The sequence below is a fragment of the Acipenser ruthenus genome, chromosome 2, assembly GCF_902713425.1.
Source record: "Acipenser ruthenus chromosome 2, fAciRut3.2 maternal haplotype, whole genome shotgun sequence".
Classification (NCBI taxonomy): Eukaryota; Metazoa; Chordata; class Actinopteri; order Acipenseriformes; family Acipenseridae; genus Acipenser; species Acipenser ruthenus.
The window spans coordinates 7,990,871-8,006,420 of NC_081190.1; the positions used below are offsets into that span (position 1 = coordinate 7,990,871).

Consider the following 15,550-nt stretch of genomic DNA (forward strand, 5'->3'; position numbering starts at 1 on the left):
TTGAATGACAACTTAAAATAAACTTGAAAGTTACTGAGATGTAAAATACTGTCAGGACCTCTTTTTAGGTGCTTGTGTTTACGGTGATGCCTGTGTTATCAGCGTGTCTATTCTGAGCTGTGTTCAGTTACACGGTAGTAACACGTATGTCTCTCTGAAGCTGTCCAGAGGAGGAGGAGGAGCGGACGAGTGAGACCGAGGAGGACAGGCGGATCGCTGAGGCCAGGGCACAGAAGATCCTTAAACTCCAGGGTAACACCAGCTTTCTACAGCCTCAGGAAAAAGTGTTATTTGTTGCAAGAAATTCCTTGTAGCTTCAGTATTAAGGCCAAACCCTTATTACAACCTGCGTAGTTCTTTTTTAATACACATGTTCAAATAGAATTTTGTTTGAAACGTCTAGTTCAGATTGTCTATCACGACTGTGTTTTATATATCAAACACATTCGCTTTCTAAAGCGAATTAACCCCCATACTGAGGTCAATGCATGACCTACTGGCTGCATTACTACATTTCCTATAGTACTACTAATCCAGCAACTGAACTGCAGTACATTTATACTGTCCACCAGCTACACCTGCTGGGCACATTAAGCACATTGCAGCTCACTCTGTAAAATTACCTGCTAATGCCAAATGATCCACTCTGCCCTGGGCTGTGTGGTTGTATTTGTCTGAGGTTTTTAATATCCACTCTCAGAGTTTCTTGCCCTTGGACATCGAGAACCACTGTAGTTACTGTTAAGCCAAAAATAAAAATCAGTTAGTTTCTACAGTTTTGATATGCCATGTGAAAGGGGCTATGCAAATTCAAGTTGTATTGTACTTCATTGACAGAGACCCTCAGCAGCCAGGACCAGCAGATCTGCAACAGTTTGGAAGACAAACTGAGGATCTATGCAGAGCTCACAGGCATGAGCATCCCCCAGGAGTCCGTGCCGGAGCCACACTTACTGATCAGACCAGACCCAGAGGATGTGCCTCAGGCTGCCATGCTTTTAACAGCAGCACTCAGAGAGGGTGAGGGGCTTTCAGATCCATTTCAAACCTCCCATTTGTGCCTAAGGGCATGGATCGGGCTGTTTCAACACAGCTGCTTCATTGTCCAGCTCTGAGACGTTCAGGCAGGCTTCAGATCAGCACGTTAGGCTAGCTTTGTTAAGGGTCACAATGTACTGCCAGACCGTGTGTCTGTGTTTATCTGTGTTGGTTGAATGACTTCACGTCTGTATCGGTTCTCAACAATATCTGTTGCCATAAGCAGTGTTGCAGTCAGAGTCTTACTTGATTTGGAAGAATGGAACTTATACAGTACCTTTTATGAGTTTGATCTCACAAGCGTAGCTCAGCAGTATACACTGCATGAGTTTGATCTCACAAGCGGGGCTCAGCAGTATACAATGCATGAGTTTGATCTTACAAGCGTAGCTCAGCAGTATACACTGCATGAGTTTGATCTCACAAGCGGGGCTCAGCAGTATACAATGCATGAGTTTGATCTTACAAGCGGGGCTTTGCAGTATACAGTGCATGAGTTTGATCTCACAAGTGTGGCTCTGCAGTATACAGTGCATGAGTTTGATCTCACAAGTGTGGCTCTGCAGTATACAGTGCATGAGTTTGATCTCACAAGTGTGGCTCTGCAGTATACACTGCATGAGTTTGATCTCACAAGAGGGGCTCTGCAGTATACAGTGCATGAGTTTGATCTCACAAGTGTGGCTCTGCAGTATACACTGCATGAGTTTGATCTCACAAGCGCAGCTCAGCAGTATACAGTGCATGAGTTTGATCTCTTGGATATAAATCCCATATTGCACATTAATGACAGCTTGTCACTCTGCAATCTAAATCTAAGCTCATTGTTTTTAATGGAGATTTCTCACCACTAAATGTGTGCTTTTTTTTCAGCTGAAAAACTCACTGCTACTCTGACATCACAGCCCTGTGGTTCTAGTAGCCAATCACAGGAGAGTCTTGGTGAGCCCAGTTCACCAATGAAACTCAAAGCCTTTGGAAGTTTCAGTAGTATTCCTGAATCTCCAACTGAGTGTAAGTGCAAAAGGGGTGATTTATTTATTTATTTATTTATTTTTATTTCACAATACTGCTAATAAAGTACAAATGCATTCATTACAAACCAGCAACTGTTAAGATTCAAGCAGCCTTAATAACAGCACACAGGAGTGAAAATAATATCAATAAATCAGATACTGCAGTGTCCAGATGTTAGCATGATGCTGACCTGATTTATAATGAATCTTAATGTCAAACAACACCAGCTTTATTTCACTACAGCAGCACTGGTGTGTGAAGTGTTCGTGAATCTGTTTTGCATGAACATACTGTAGATCACGTGCAACTGTATGAAATCTGAACATTCTTAAAACAATGTGTTTTGTAAAATATGGTCAGGTCACCATAATAAAATCTGGCATACTACTAGACTATCTGAATGTTGCGAGTATAGCCGTTATGTGCATAATTTATCTGTACTGAAAATACTTTTTTTTCCTTTTAAGCTGATTACTTGAACACACAGAGTTCTAGTTCTGTATCCCTGTCATCAGACTCTGAAATAAGGGAAGGGGAATGGTCTGGAGCTTATTCGTACATCTTACAATCCCTCAGCGAATTGAAGAGAATTGACTCCAACAATACCAGCATCAAGGTAAAGTTTTGTATTCGATTTGGATTAGAAATGACAAGAGTTAGGATTGTAAGGACCGAGGATAGTGAAATATCATGTAGTGTAAACCCTCAATTGCACTCTTGTTTAGGATTTTGCTATGATGATCTTGAAGAAGGGAGTTTAGCCTCTGCCAGCCTTCTTTCTCAATTAACTTTTGCTATTGTCATGCTGAGGGCCTTTACTATGAAGTTTTAATGTGTCAGCCCAGATCATTAAACATTGCAAACGTAACCTCCCCAGAGGGAACCTGTTCCTCACACAGCTAACAGCGTTTCTCATTATTTCCAGTGCAGAGCTTCGAAATGCTTCTCTTGATATACATCATACTAAACAATGTCTACAGAGAGCATATGCATAAACCCACTGCTATTTCCACTTACTGTAGTTCTTTTTTTATGTACAGAAATACAAAGCAAACCATATAGACTATAATCCTTACAAACATGTTTTAATGAGGACCCCCATCATACTGAGTCAGCATCTGAAGACGGTGAAGACATTACTTTTATTGATAAGACTGCAAATTGTTATAGCCCTTTGCTTCAGTTAACATCACAAAGTGGATCAATATTGCCATGTTGTTCAGCACTTACTTCGAAGCCTGCCTTCTCCAGTGTTCAGCAATGGTATTTATAGCTGCTTCTAATGATGAATGATATCAATTAACACATAATGGTTAATCCAATTAGCACTCCTGCCAACTGCAAAAACAGTTCTGCAGCTGTGTGTTTTCAGATTAGCTTTTAACTATGAAACACTGAGGTTTAGATGTGTTTCTGGGTTTTTATGATGAGAAACATTTCTCTGTGTCTTTACTGAAAGACTAGTCTAAACGTTTGTCAGTGAATTGAATTCGTTTCTTTTAGTATTTCTGAATGATGGCATTACGTGTTTAAAATGTATGGATTGGTATTTCTGTCAAAAAAGGGTTAAAAATACTATAAATACAAACAGAGGTACTGCTGTGTGGTTCTGCGTGAAGTAATAGAGTACTTCAATCATTGTAATGCTGGTGATAGATCAGCTTTTATGTGATTTGAATTGGTTATTTTAAATGCAGTACATGCGAGTGAATTAAATTGAATGAACGTATTTTATATTAAAAAAAAAACAGTCAGTGTTCTCAGTAAATATAAAAAGTGTATATATTTGAGAAAGTTGCAATAATGTTGTTTAGCACTTGACCACTTCACCTAGCAACAGCTTTCCTGCAGTGTCTTAACCAGCCACAAGGGGGCTGACAACACACATGATAGACAAGCAAGTGAAAAGAAAACAAAACAGCAGGTAGTGTCTTAGTTGCTGTTGCTGTAATTTTAAAGTTATATTGATGTATCATTAATAGCCTACTGTATGTGTGTGAGGACACAATTTACTTTGTAACAAAAAAAAAATTGAAGTTAAAATAATGAAATGGAAACTTCTCTTTTTCAGAACGTCTCTCGCACTGAAGTAAGGGTCATTCATAGTTCAGCATGGTTTTATTCAATAGTTCTTGAACGTGTTTGCAGGTGGTTTAAACACTTTTTTTTTTTCAGGTGGCTCAGAGTGTGCAGAGCTTGACACAACTCCTGTACAGCTTGCAGGTGAGACTCCATTAATCATCTAGCAAAGCAAAGCTCGCTGAAGCTGCATAAAGAACTTCTTCACAAGCTTGTTTTGTATTGGCTTCTGTGGTTATATTGGGCTAGAAAGGGGGGTGTTCTGTCTTCATGCAAATAAACAGCCGATCCCTGTTAACTGACATGTTTTAACGAAACAAACTGGAACATTGTTATAAAGAGATATTTAATTACACATTTCACCAGGTGTTTACTGTAGCCAGGTGCTGCGTGTAATTAAATGAAACAGTGTTTAAACATCTGACTGTCCTATTGAGCAAGAATAGTGTACTGTTAGTAAAATCATCAATATGTTTGAACTGTAATAATAAGCATTTAATCTGCTTTGAAAAGCCTTCGATCTCATCAAGAATCTCATCTAATCTTTTATTTGTCATGAAATATGTTTCAATCAGCAAAGTCAACTCCCTTAGAAACCTGAATGTTTCTATATGTACTTTCTTTATGTAACAGTTAACAGTATGTTTTACAATACACATAATAAACTACACAGTGTTTGCTGAGTCAAGAGTAATCCCTGGGATGGAAATAAGACTCCTACTGCACAGCAGTTATTATTATTATTATTTGTTTATTTAACAGATGCCTTTATCCAAGGCGACTTACAGAGACTAGCGTGTGTGAACTATGCATCAGCTGCAGAGTCACTTACAATTACATCTCACCCGAAAGACGGAGCACAAGGAGGTTAAGTGACTTGCTCAGGGTCACACTATGAGTCAGTGGCTGAGGTGGGATTTGAACCGGGGAACTCCTGGTTACAAGCCCTTTTCTTTAACCACTGGACCACACAGCCTCCTATAAGTTTCCCACACTTCATTAGATACAGTGTATAGATAACAATCTCAGGTGTGTGTTATTAAACGTATACTAAAACCAGGAATGGATCAAACTGCTATGCAATGGGAAATGTATTTCCATCCCTAAATCCTCCTTATCAAATCTGTGGTCTTGCAATAGTGGAACAAAATCAGCTGTGCTTCCTATAGAACACATGTGTGTTGTTTCCTGTAGACCACTTCAAATGAAAGTTGTTTTTTGGCATTATATATATCAGAATGCAATGATGATGATTAAATCGAATCCTGCTGACTTTGGTTCTTTACCATCACCTGCTGTAACTCAAGACAACGTTCAGGAAACTATTGAAGAAGTCAGTTTGAAAGTTGCCTCGTATTATATCAGGTACCAATATACATGGCCACACAAAGCACAATTTTGGATCAGTCAGATAATTCCCCAGGTTCCCTTTTCCTTGTTTTCAGGCGGCCGTGACGATTCAGGACAGCTGCTTCGAGGTCCAGAAGCTGCTCCTCCTGGAGAGCGAGCGCATGCCCCGCCTCCCCGGTTCCCGCGGCAACCTCCTCCAGGAGCAGGAGAAGCAGCGCAATGTGGAGAAGCAGCGTGAGGAGCTGGCCGGCGTGCAGCGGCTGAAGAGCCAGATGAGACTGGAGCAGCAGCGCTGGGAGCGCGAGTGCGACCACCGGCAGCGCCAGCAGAGGGAGCAGGAGAGCCGGCTAGAGCAGCGAGAGCGAGAGTGCCACCTGCAAGCCGAGCGGCTGCAGCACGAGCGCGAGGAGCTCGAGAGCCAGCTGCAGGAATACCAGCACAACCTGGAGCGGCTGCGCGAGGGCCAGAGGCTGGTGGAGAAGGAGAGGGAGAAGCTGGACAGCTGGAAGCACGGCCGTCAGAGCAGCCTGCCTGTGATGTTTCCAGTGGACAGCAAGCAGGTGCTTAGGAGCTTTCCACTGTACAAAATTCAGCTTCCACTTTCCAGTTTGCTGGACTTACAGTGTTTGGCCACTAGATGGGCCATTTTACAATGTATTGAAGCACCTTGATGATGTAAGAAATATACTGCCTTATTGTGAAACTAGAAAGAAGCCGTACCGTGGTTAAGGGTAATCCGGGCTGTCCAATACACACAGTATTAATTCAACTAAATCTTTTATGTGCAGTTCACAGTTTGACAGAAACAGATACATATTTGGCTGGTCAAAGAAATCATATGTTTAAAATATTCAAGTAATACTAATTTTACACACTTTTTGCATGAGGATTGACATACAAAAAAAGCCCACAAAAATGTGAAAAGCCTTCTTCCATGATCAGCACTATAAATCGCTGCTCTTTTTAACTACACTCCTCAGTGTGGCACTGTGGATGGGTCTCTATTCATTTAAAGTATGTTGTGACAGGACCACCTCAGTGGAGGTGACCCAGTGTGAACAGGAGCTGGGCGGGTCAGGGCCATTCACTGTTTCTAACTGAAGGTGGAAATGAGATAGCATTGTACAGGGTGATACACTACACCACATAGCATCTGAATGCAGAGCCACGCTCATCTAAAGACAGCCCACTGGATTCAGACAAGGAACGGGGCATTATCACTCTGATACAGGGACGCAATGTCTGGGATTTTGGAGCCTTAAATCAAAGCAATAGATCCACTGTCTGTATTGTATCTTTAAAGGAATTCCGAGTTGACTGTCCCACTATCTGTTTAGAATTCTTATCTTTAGCTAATCTGTCAACTGGTCATTATTGCCAGTGACAGCTCTGCAGAGCAGCATCAGATAAAGCCTCTTCCCTGGGAAGTGTACTGCATCTGTAAGCAGCTGTTTCCGTAGATCAGCAGTCTTATCACAGAGGGTGGACAGGTAACACAAATAGAAGCTTGCACAGATAACCACCATGGACGCTGCTGAGATGTTCAATAGGGTTTCATGTTTTAGTTAAAATGTAACTTACTATGACTAAATGAACTAATTAAGTATTCGTTATATATGGAAAAAAGTCACAAATGATATATACCCTGTTATGTGGTCTGGTGCGTGAAGTTATTTTTCCTAGATTGTCCTAGCAGTCTCCCCATTTTGAGTGTAGTTTAGTTTTTATTTTCTTTTCTTTTGACCATGCCATGAAAGAGTGAATTGTTTGGTAACCATTTATAAAACACTTGTCTTCCATAGAAAGATTGGAAGAAGGCTTGCATGTAATAATCTCAAAGCACATACCTCACACTGCAAGCATCAACAGTCGTACAACAAAAAAGCACATTATATCTTCAGCATTAAAACTACTTTCTGCATTATTTTCAGTTTGTAACCTTATTTGACTTGTATGGTATTTCAGAAGCATTCTTTGCCTAATAATAGTTTCTTGAGAATATTTAGCATATGGACAGAATTCTTTTTTAATGGTGGACAGTTCCTATGATCTGATAACCAAATCAGTACATTTCTTATATATAACCATCAACACAGACAATTTTGCTTTCAATTTACGTAAGTGTACTTGTTCAATAAAACTGCTTCTGGTATACAGAGGTCAAGGTTGAACGAGGCGCACTGTCACATTCATGTTGAAACGTAGCTGCAGTTTACTTCAGTATCCAGTGCAGTGTTGCTAGGGATGGGAATTTCGAATAGTTTCGTATTCGAATACCCAAAATAAAGAATAAAAGGCAAATACGTATGTTTACTACAGCAGACAGCATAAAAAGTGTAATCGGCTAAAGTTTAAGTTCACTCTTCAGAGGAGCCGGCCGGTTCACGAAGTGTACAAACAATGTCCAAGACGAGATTTATTTGTAATGTTTACAGTAAAATGGTACATTTGTTTATGTTATTGATTGATGGCACTGGTGAGCTTGTGTATCATCAACAGGAAGTGCAGTTTGTTTTGTCAGCATCGTCGATGATGTAATAGTAATATGTAGCCAGGTTAAATTAGGTTAAAGAAAAGACCAGGAGAGTCTCAGACCTCAAAGACTGAATTTGCAAAGTTGAGATCTATTTGGGAAACCCAGACTAAATACTGTAGGTGTCAGTTCTCTGTTAGTTGAGGTGTCATCATTCCAATTTGACTCTCTTATTGTTGCTTTGACCAGGTGACCAGTCACTGCCGCTCAGGAAGCTTTGAAGGGGACGGTTCTGTTTTTGTGAATGAGGCTGCCTTGCAGATGTCCCTTAACAACCACCACCGCTCCAGTTCCTTTGTGTACCCGGACACCCCCACTGCGCACAACAGTTTAAACTCTCTGATTGCACGGACTAGCGAGAACCAGACCAATCAGAGGACTGACTTTCCGTACCATCCACTGGCCTCCACCAATCAGAACTGGAGACCGCACAGCACCCAGCAGCAGATTCCAGCCGCTGTTGCCTGGGGACACAGAGACAGAGCCAACAACGGTAAACAATCTTTAAAAAATTATATTTCAACTGATTTCATAAAAATACCCAGCAAAGGATTACATATTGGTTTCTCAAACCTAAAGCCTGTCATGCCAAAACATTTGGTGATCCATGGAAATCCCTTGGGTGTTCTTGCTGTCATACACTGCACTCTATATTGATGTAGAATGTTGTCTCACTGACACTCCTTCTTTTGTCAGAGAAGCTGATGAGATTTAGCTTGTAGTCAGTGAGATGACCGTTTCACAAACATGATAGATAACCATCCTACTACACCAGGGGTCTCCAACCTGGGTCCTGGAGAGCTAAAGGGTCTTCTGGTTTTCGTTTCAACCGATTTCTCAGTTATTTAATTGAACCAATTACTGGCTTAATTAGTCAAGATTAACATGTGTTCAAGATCTTTAGCCATTGATGATGTAAAGACACCTATAAAACCCAGGACCAGGGTTGGAGACCCCTGTGCTCCATATATAGACACATGTACGCTGCGGGAATGAGACTATGACAAGTGCCTGTTTACTGTAGTACGGATTACAGTGGGTCCTTTTTGTGGGTACGTGACTTTCAGCACTCAATGCACTGATGTCAGTTCTTCAAAGAATAATGTCAACCAGCCGAATGTGATCATGCCAGTTAGGTAAAGCTATGTACATATAAATATGTATGTAATATATATATGACATGTTTTAAGGATGTTGTTGGAGCTCCTTGCACAGGCTGTATAACGTTAGGCACATTAAGTGTTGTGTTTGTTTCTTTGTTTAACACCGCTGAAAGAAGAACGACCAGCATGAGTTTGAGAGCACCACTGCTCTTAAAAACAACATGAACACAAGGTGCAATTTCTGCACACGGTAGCATGTAACAATCTGTATTGTATAATCAAAACATACATGCAGCTCCCAGCTGTGGTGCTTTAAGAAGTGATCCTGCAAGGGTTTGTTTCTTTTGGAGGGTTCATGACGTTGTCCAGTGGAGCACTCATGTTTTGCTCTTTGCACATCACAAAGGTTTACACAGAAGTGATATTTCTGGGTATCACTGCTGACATGCAGGTCTGCCTAGATTCCTCGGAGATGAACTTCCCCCACTTCATTGTGAGAACCCATGAATGCTCTTTAAAAAAAACAACCCAGTATAAACCTCGCAAACTGTTATTACAATAGAACCATTACGACGGGAAGGACTTCAAATAAAACAGAAGCCACTGTTTTGTATCCTAGTTTTCCAAGTACTGTATAACACGCATGGGGGAGAGTTCCTGAAGGATATCACAGTAAACTGTTCTTTCTTTTCAAATATACAATGATGGAATAGAAACACAGTGATGGTTACTAAGAAATTGTGATCTCTTTAAGCGTAGGTATTTATCTCTATTTATCTTCTCGTGCTCTGGACACAGATCACAAAGAAAACAAGCTGACGTTTATTGTTGAGTTCTTGCTGCAGATTACACAGTCCGCTGCCTAGTTTACAAAAAGATTGGCATAGGGCTTTGTTAGTTTAGAAAAAATACAAAAAAATACAAAAATACATATCGCATGATTGTTACAGCTAATGGCATTTTCCTTTTTGCTGTGATTAATCTACCTCCTTTAGCACTGGCCTCCTCCAGGCCTCAATTAAAGTTGCACTTTTGTTTACTAAGATGGCAGACCTGTTTCCATGGTAATTGTGTTCATTGCTTGTGAACGGGACACATTGAGGGAGGCCTTAGAGCAAGTTCCCACAACGCCTAAGATTGGCACGGAAAGCGCAAGGCATGCATCAGAGTTTGTTTGATCTCTTTATGACAGGTGGATAAACCCAAAGCTACTGTACCTGAAGTGTTTTATTTTACCACTTATATTCATACGTTTCCTTCTCCTTCAGTCTGGATTTATAAACGTCCTTGTATTCTGTTAAGAAGGCCTTATCCGTCTTAATTGTTTCTCTCGCTTTGTAAATACAGTTTAAACATGTATATTCAGGGCATCACTGTGACAAAATGCAGGTTGTCCCGTTAACTGGAAGAAAATGTGCAGGTGGTTTTTGAAGGCAAAACAAAAAGGAGACAAAAACTATTGAGTGACATGCCAATCTGCCTGGCTTATACTGCTCATTCATCATCAGGAGGGTTTGGTTGGGAAATGTATTTAACTTCTCAGTTTAGAATTGTCATAGTGTTGCTGTCACGTATCGAAACTTGACTGGACAGACAACATTGAGATAATTACTAAACCTGGCAAACAAAGTGGTCTGTTATTAATCATTTTGAGTGACCCATTCCTGGACACTTACAAGGAAACAAGTCATGCTCGAATCAATGGCCAGAGATTAAAAAGGCCCCTGTTTTAGCACTCACCCAGAATCAGTGACATTTGTTACAATAACACATCATGAGCCGGCCGCTTTGAGGAGCCAGGGGTCTGGTTGGCTTAACTTGTACAAATAACTGATAATTTTGAGTGGTGGAAAGATCTTGATAAGTTGTAACAGTGCTGGCAGTGTGATTGGGTTGACTCATTGCTGTCTGCTACATGGGAATCTCTGAGAACTCTCTCTGGCTGGTACCTGCTGTAATTAATGCCAGCCCTTTAAAAACACAGAAGACAAGCAGCCTTTATTAACTTTTGTAAGCTTGTACTTTGTGCTCAAAGTTAATATCGGTTATATTTTGGAAATCAAGTACTGCTGTTTGCACTGCAGTGGCATTTAGACATTACAGTAGTGAAATGGTACCAGTCCACCCCCACTTACAATGGTACCAGTCCACCCCCACTTTGTTTGTGTACATTTATTAAACTGCACCTGGGTCTTTTTTAATGGCAATCTATTCAACGTTCTTTAGATTTAGGTTATTGTGAGCTACTTGTACGGCATTGCCATCAGGGATCGTTTGGTACTTTCCACCTGTTTGTGGATCATGACAGTACATTGCTGTACTTTGTAGAGATGAAGGACATTGCTATTATTATTATTTTTCATGTACATTATAGAAACTCCAGCAGTTTCACTTCCAATAGGATGGCAGCCAGGAGGGCAGTGTGCTTGTGACACCACTGAGTATACAGTCTGTTACAGTCTCTAATTTCTTCACTGGGATTGGAAATCCATGTCTCCAGAGTGGCATGCTGTATAATGATGACTTTTGAGATCCTCATGAACCATCAGGATACCAGTGCCAATTAAAAGCCCTCTACCACAGTCAGCGTGATCCGCGGTCTTGTCCATTGTGACTGAAACTGATTTGCAGCTTCTATAAACACATAGTACAGGTCAGACGAACCATATGCATTGATAATGAACCTGTCCATTTACACAACAGTGCTACATTTAGCAACAGTTTCCCATTTTAGAAACTACACTTTTGTGTGTATTTTTATTTCAATTACATGTAATTTCTTATGCGGAACAGCATGGATTGTACTGTTATTGAAAATAGGGGGAAAAAAAGCTAACATTGCTTTGACAAAATATGCATGTACCAACTAACTATGTGAAATTGAGCCAACAAAAACATGGCTTCAATTACCAGAGAGGTGCAGGGGTTTAGGTCATATAACATTGAATTGAAACAGGAAAAGCTGTTTATAATGATTTCTTAAAAAGGGAAGCTGCCGATAGCACGGGTATGATTAGTCCTTTCTCAGCTAGTTGGGCACCTGCTTTGCTGAAACATTGCACTCGGGGGAGGTGATAATTAATATGTAATAGCAGCCAGGCTTCATGGTGGGATCGCTTCTTTTCTCAAAGTATGACATGGAGATGTGAGTTTTGATGCTGCTTGGAGAACAGTGCTGTAAACAGATACAAACACAGAGTCGACTATCAAGTTAGACTAGGGTGTGCTCCTGAGGGAATCTGGCTTCCCTTTTTAAGCACATTAAAGTAATGTGGGCTGTGAGTAAGATGTTATCTTTACACGTATAGGACCATAGAGATCACCGTTACAATTATGTTTGTAATAACTAATGCTGTTTTGACAGTGATTTTTTTTTTTTTTCAGAAACCAACACACACTGTTCTAACACGGACAAAGCTTCTGTTGGGCAAGGCCAAAGTGCATCAAGCCCATATCAAGGATATTCCCAGTCCCTGCCACTGCATCTCCTGATTGAGCCCCAGAACTATATCTCCCTGCAGCCTGAGAATGGACAGGACGGGAGTGAAGAGAACATTGTCTACCTCTGAGTGCCTCTGCAATAGAGCAGCGCTGCCCAGAGGAAAACAACCGGAAGCATTTCCACATGTGCTCTGTCTTATGGAAGTCTCTGGTCATTGTGTAAAAAGTATACACGTAGAACCTGTTTATGTACATATATAAATATAGCATATATATATATGTGTGTGTGTGTTGTAAACACCTGTTATTAGTACTTAAACTGTAAAACAGCACGTGAATAAGTAACTAAATGTTTTTTGTTATAATAAACTTTATTGCTTCAGTGAGCAAGTGGAAGATCAGTGGGTGCCTTAACAGCTGTGCAACACTTTGTCTAGTAAACCTGTTTTTTATTTTTTAATTAAAAAAAAAAAAAAGATAACTATCACGCCTTCATATTCAAAACACCTACTTAAACTTATTCAATTGCACATGATGTCTTTCGTTCTGTTCACCAGGCAACGTGAATCTCTTGCAGTCCTTCCTGTATGTCAGTGTTTGATATCGCTAATAGCTCCAGTTGTGTTCCTCAGTGTAATGTTGTTGAAGCTGACACCCTGGGATCCTTCAAGAAGCTGCTTGATGAGATTCTGGGATCAATAAGCTACTAACAACCAAACGAGCAAGATGGGCTGAATGGGCTCCTCTCGTTTGTAAACTTTCTTATGTTCTTATGTTCTTATGTCTCTCACTCTAAACCCCTTTCTTACTCTACTATCACTTCTGTGTCATGCTTTTCAAATAGCCTGCCTATTTTGCCAAGCGTCACTTTTTCAGTTGCCATTACCACTAAGCTTTTGATTCTGCCCTTAAGTTCACTCCGTTCAATCAGGTTGCTTGATCTCCCTCCCATACTAACTATTTATTGTGGTTGTTACAAATGATCAAACCAACCTGTACCTGGAAGTGGCTGGAGAAAAGCAGCACATTACATACCAGACCATTATACCAGTCCCATTTATACGATTTATGGAAGCGAAGGAATACACTAATCTCTGCTGTTCAGCTTTGTTTGCACTAAAGTGTAATTCCTGTGTATGTACAGTAGCAGTACTGTAAATGGTGGTGTTTTCAGTACAGAGTGTTTTTTGTAATGCAGTTTTTGCCGTATGCTTTGTTGAACCCATTCCCATTTCTTCTGATTCCAGACAGAGCAGTTAAACTGCAGTGATTCGGCCACAATTAACAGCAGGCTGCAACTCAGATTCACAGTGACTCACAATTGCAGTTTAAACAGTTGCTTTGCACTACAGTTCCCTACACATTTTAATCTACTTATGTACTGCAGCATTTTGTCATGTGTGCTAGCTTGTTTTTGTCTGCTTATGTATTTACTGCCAATCCTGAATTCCTCTGATCATGTAGCTCTGTAAAGCACCCCCAAAGATAGCCCTTGTTTTTTTCCTGCAAAGGGAGAGGGTAAAACAAGTCTGTTCTCTTGTTGTTCCTTTATCTATCTTAATTCCTGCTACACAAACAAACAAACAAATGTAAATACCGTAATTGTTAGTATATATTGTGCACTTTTCTGGGGCTTGTATAAATCCTCAATTGCAGGAATAGTACAAATGTGCACTATACGGAGCCATCACAAGTGATTGTGTGTTATACAGCACTGTACAATAAGCAGAGAAGTTGTTTCATGACATGTAAATGCTATACGCAGGTGCTTGCGATTTACCAAATTGTACGGTATTCATGTCTCCTTTTTGTGGCTAAAGCAATATGCAAATCTACTCCTGTGCTTCGTTGTTCTACAAGCTTGGTCAGTGGTGTGCAGAACAACAAAGTAAACAAATGACTGGGTAGCTTCTGCTCCGAAATCTGAAATGTTCCTTGTGTTTCTTGAAATGCACTAGGTCTGTTACGAACAGTATCATTTTCTGTATTTATTACTGTGTGCACTTTGCTTTGTATATTTGTGGAATATCTGAAATGTACCAGTTTAATTGTTTTTGTATCCGGTGTCTTGGCGTCTTGACATCTCTGTTGAGTAAATGCATGCTAGTTTTCCTGTAAGTCTCTCAACAACAACAAAAAAAACGCCCATCCCTTGCATTCACATGTGCCTTATTGTGTCTAGATTGTAATCCATTGACTTTTTGCCATGTTCTACCAGCAGTGTAAATTGGCCACACTTAGTTATCCACTTTTTCTGTAACATCATACAGTACAGTATATAAACCCTGTGTAAACTGAGATTTCTATTGTTTTGTTCATACACTTTCAATCAGAACAGCAACTCAAATAAAACCCGGTTTTATCACGTTAAGCTATTACATTTTGGAACATTCTGTATTCGTGTAACACCCAGGAATAAAGCAGCATGATGACGAATGATCTCTCAGTCGGATGTGCAGGTAGTTCATGTGAATTACTCATGGGTTTTCTGGGTTTTCTGGGACACTCAAATGCAAATACATAAAGGTCCTGCTTGCTGACATTGCCACGGCAACTGGCTGGGAAGGCAAGTTTAATAAAATCTGAACAGACGTTGAAGTGTGTGCCATGTGTACTTTGTGTCTGTAATGAAGGTGTTTCAAGCGTCTCGACACGCAGCCCAGCCTTTCAGCTTGGGCACGGCAGACAGGGAACCCCTTTGTAAATGGCAGCATTCATGGCTTTATGAAAACGGAGTTGTGGAGCGTGCAGCAGCTTATCTCTTCAAGGGAAGAATTCTTTGTCTCATTTTAGAATTCCATTCAAGCTGCTTTGTATTTCATATGTGATTAAACACATTTGTATTGGGTTTGTTTTCTGTGCTCTAGGATAATCTTTTTTAGTTTTTTTTTTTTTTTTACTTTATTGTACTTTAAAATGACTGTATGAAGGTGAAGCTTTGCTCTTTCATGTATGTGAAAGTCACATCTTTACCTTCCTCCCATACACA

The 15,550-nt window shown here is 40.4% G+C and overlaps 1 protein-coding gene across 5 annotated transcripts in view; it reads left to right on the forward strand.

Moving 5' to 3' along the window:
• LOC117403529 (rho guanine nucleotide exchange factor 28-like) overlaps positions 1–15,159 on the forward strand; it is a 107,493-nt gene extending 92,334 nt beyond the window's left edge. For 4 of the 5 annotated variants that reach the window (XM_034928514.2, XM_034928519.2, XM_034928523.2 and 1 more), the window contains 9 exons: positions 161–252; positions 838–1,020; positions 1,912–2,052; positions 2,523–2,671; positions 4,127–4,144; positions 4,231–4,278; positions 5,580–6,044; positions 8,207–8,510; positions 12,505–15,159. In XM_034928514.2, the coding sequence (XP_034784405.2) occupies positions 161–252; positions 838–1,020; positions 1,912–2,052; positions 2,523–2,671; positions 4,127–4,144; positions 4,231–4,278; positions 5,580–6,044; positions 8,207–8,510; positions 12,505–12,689 (1,585 nt within the window). In that variant the 3' untranslated portion in view covers positions 12,690–15,159. The remainder of the gene's footprint in view (positions 1–160; positions 253–837; positions 1,021–1,911; positions 2,053–2,522; positions 2,672–4,126; positions 4,145–4,230; positions 4,279–5,579; positions 6,045–8,206; positions 8,511–12,504) is intronic. The other variant, XM_034928517.2, reaches the window with a different exon arrangement.
• The last annotated feature ends 391 nt before the right edge of the window (positions 15,160–15,550 follow it).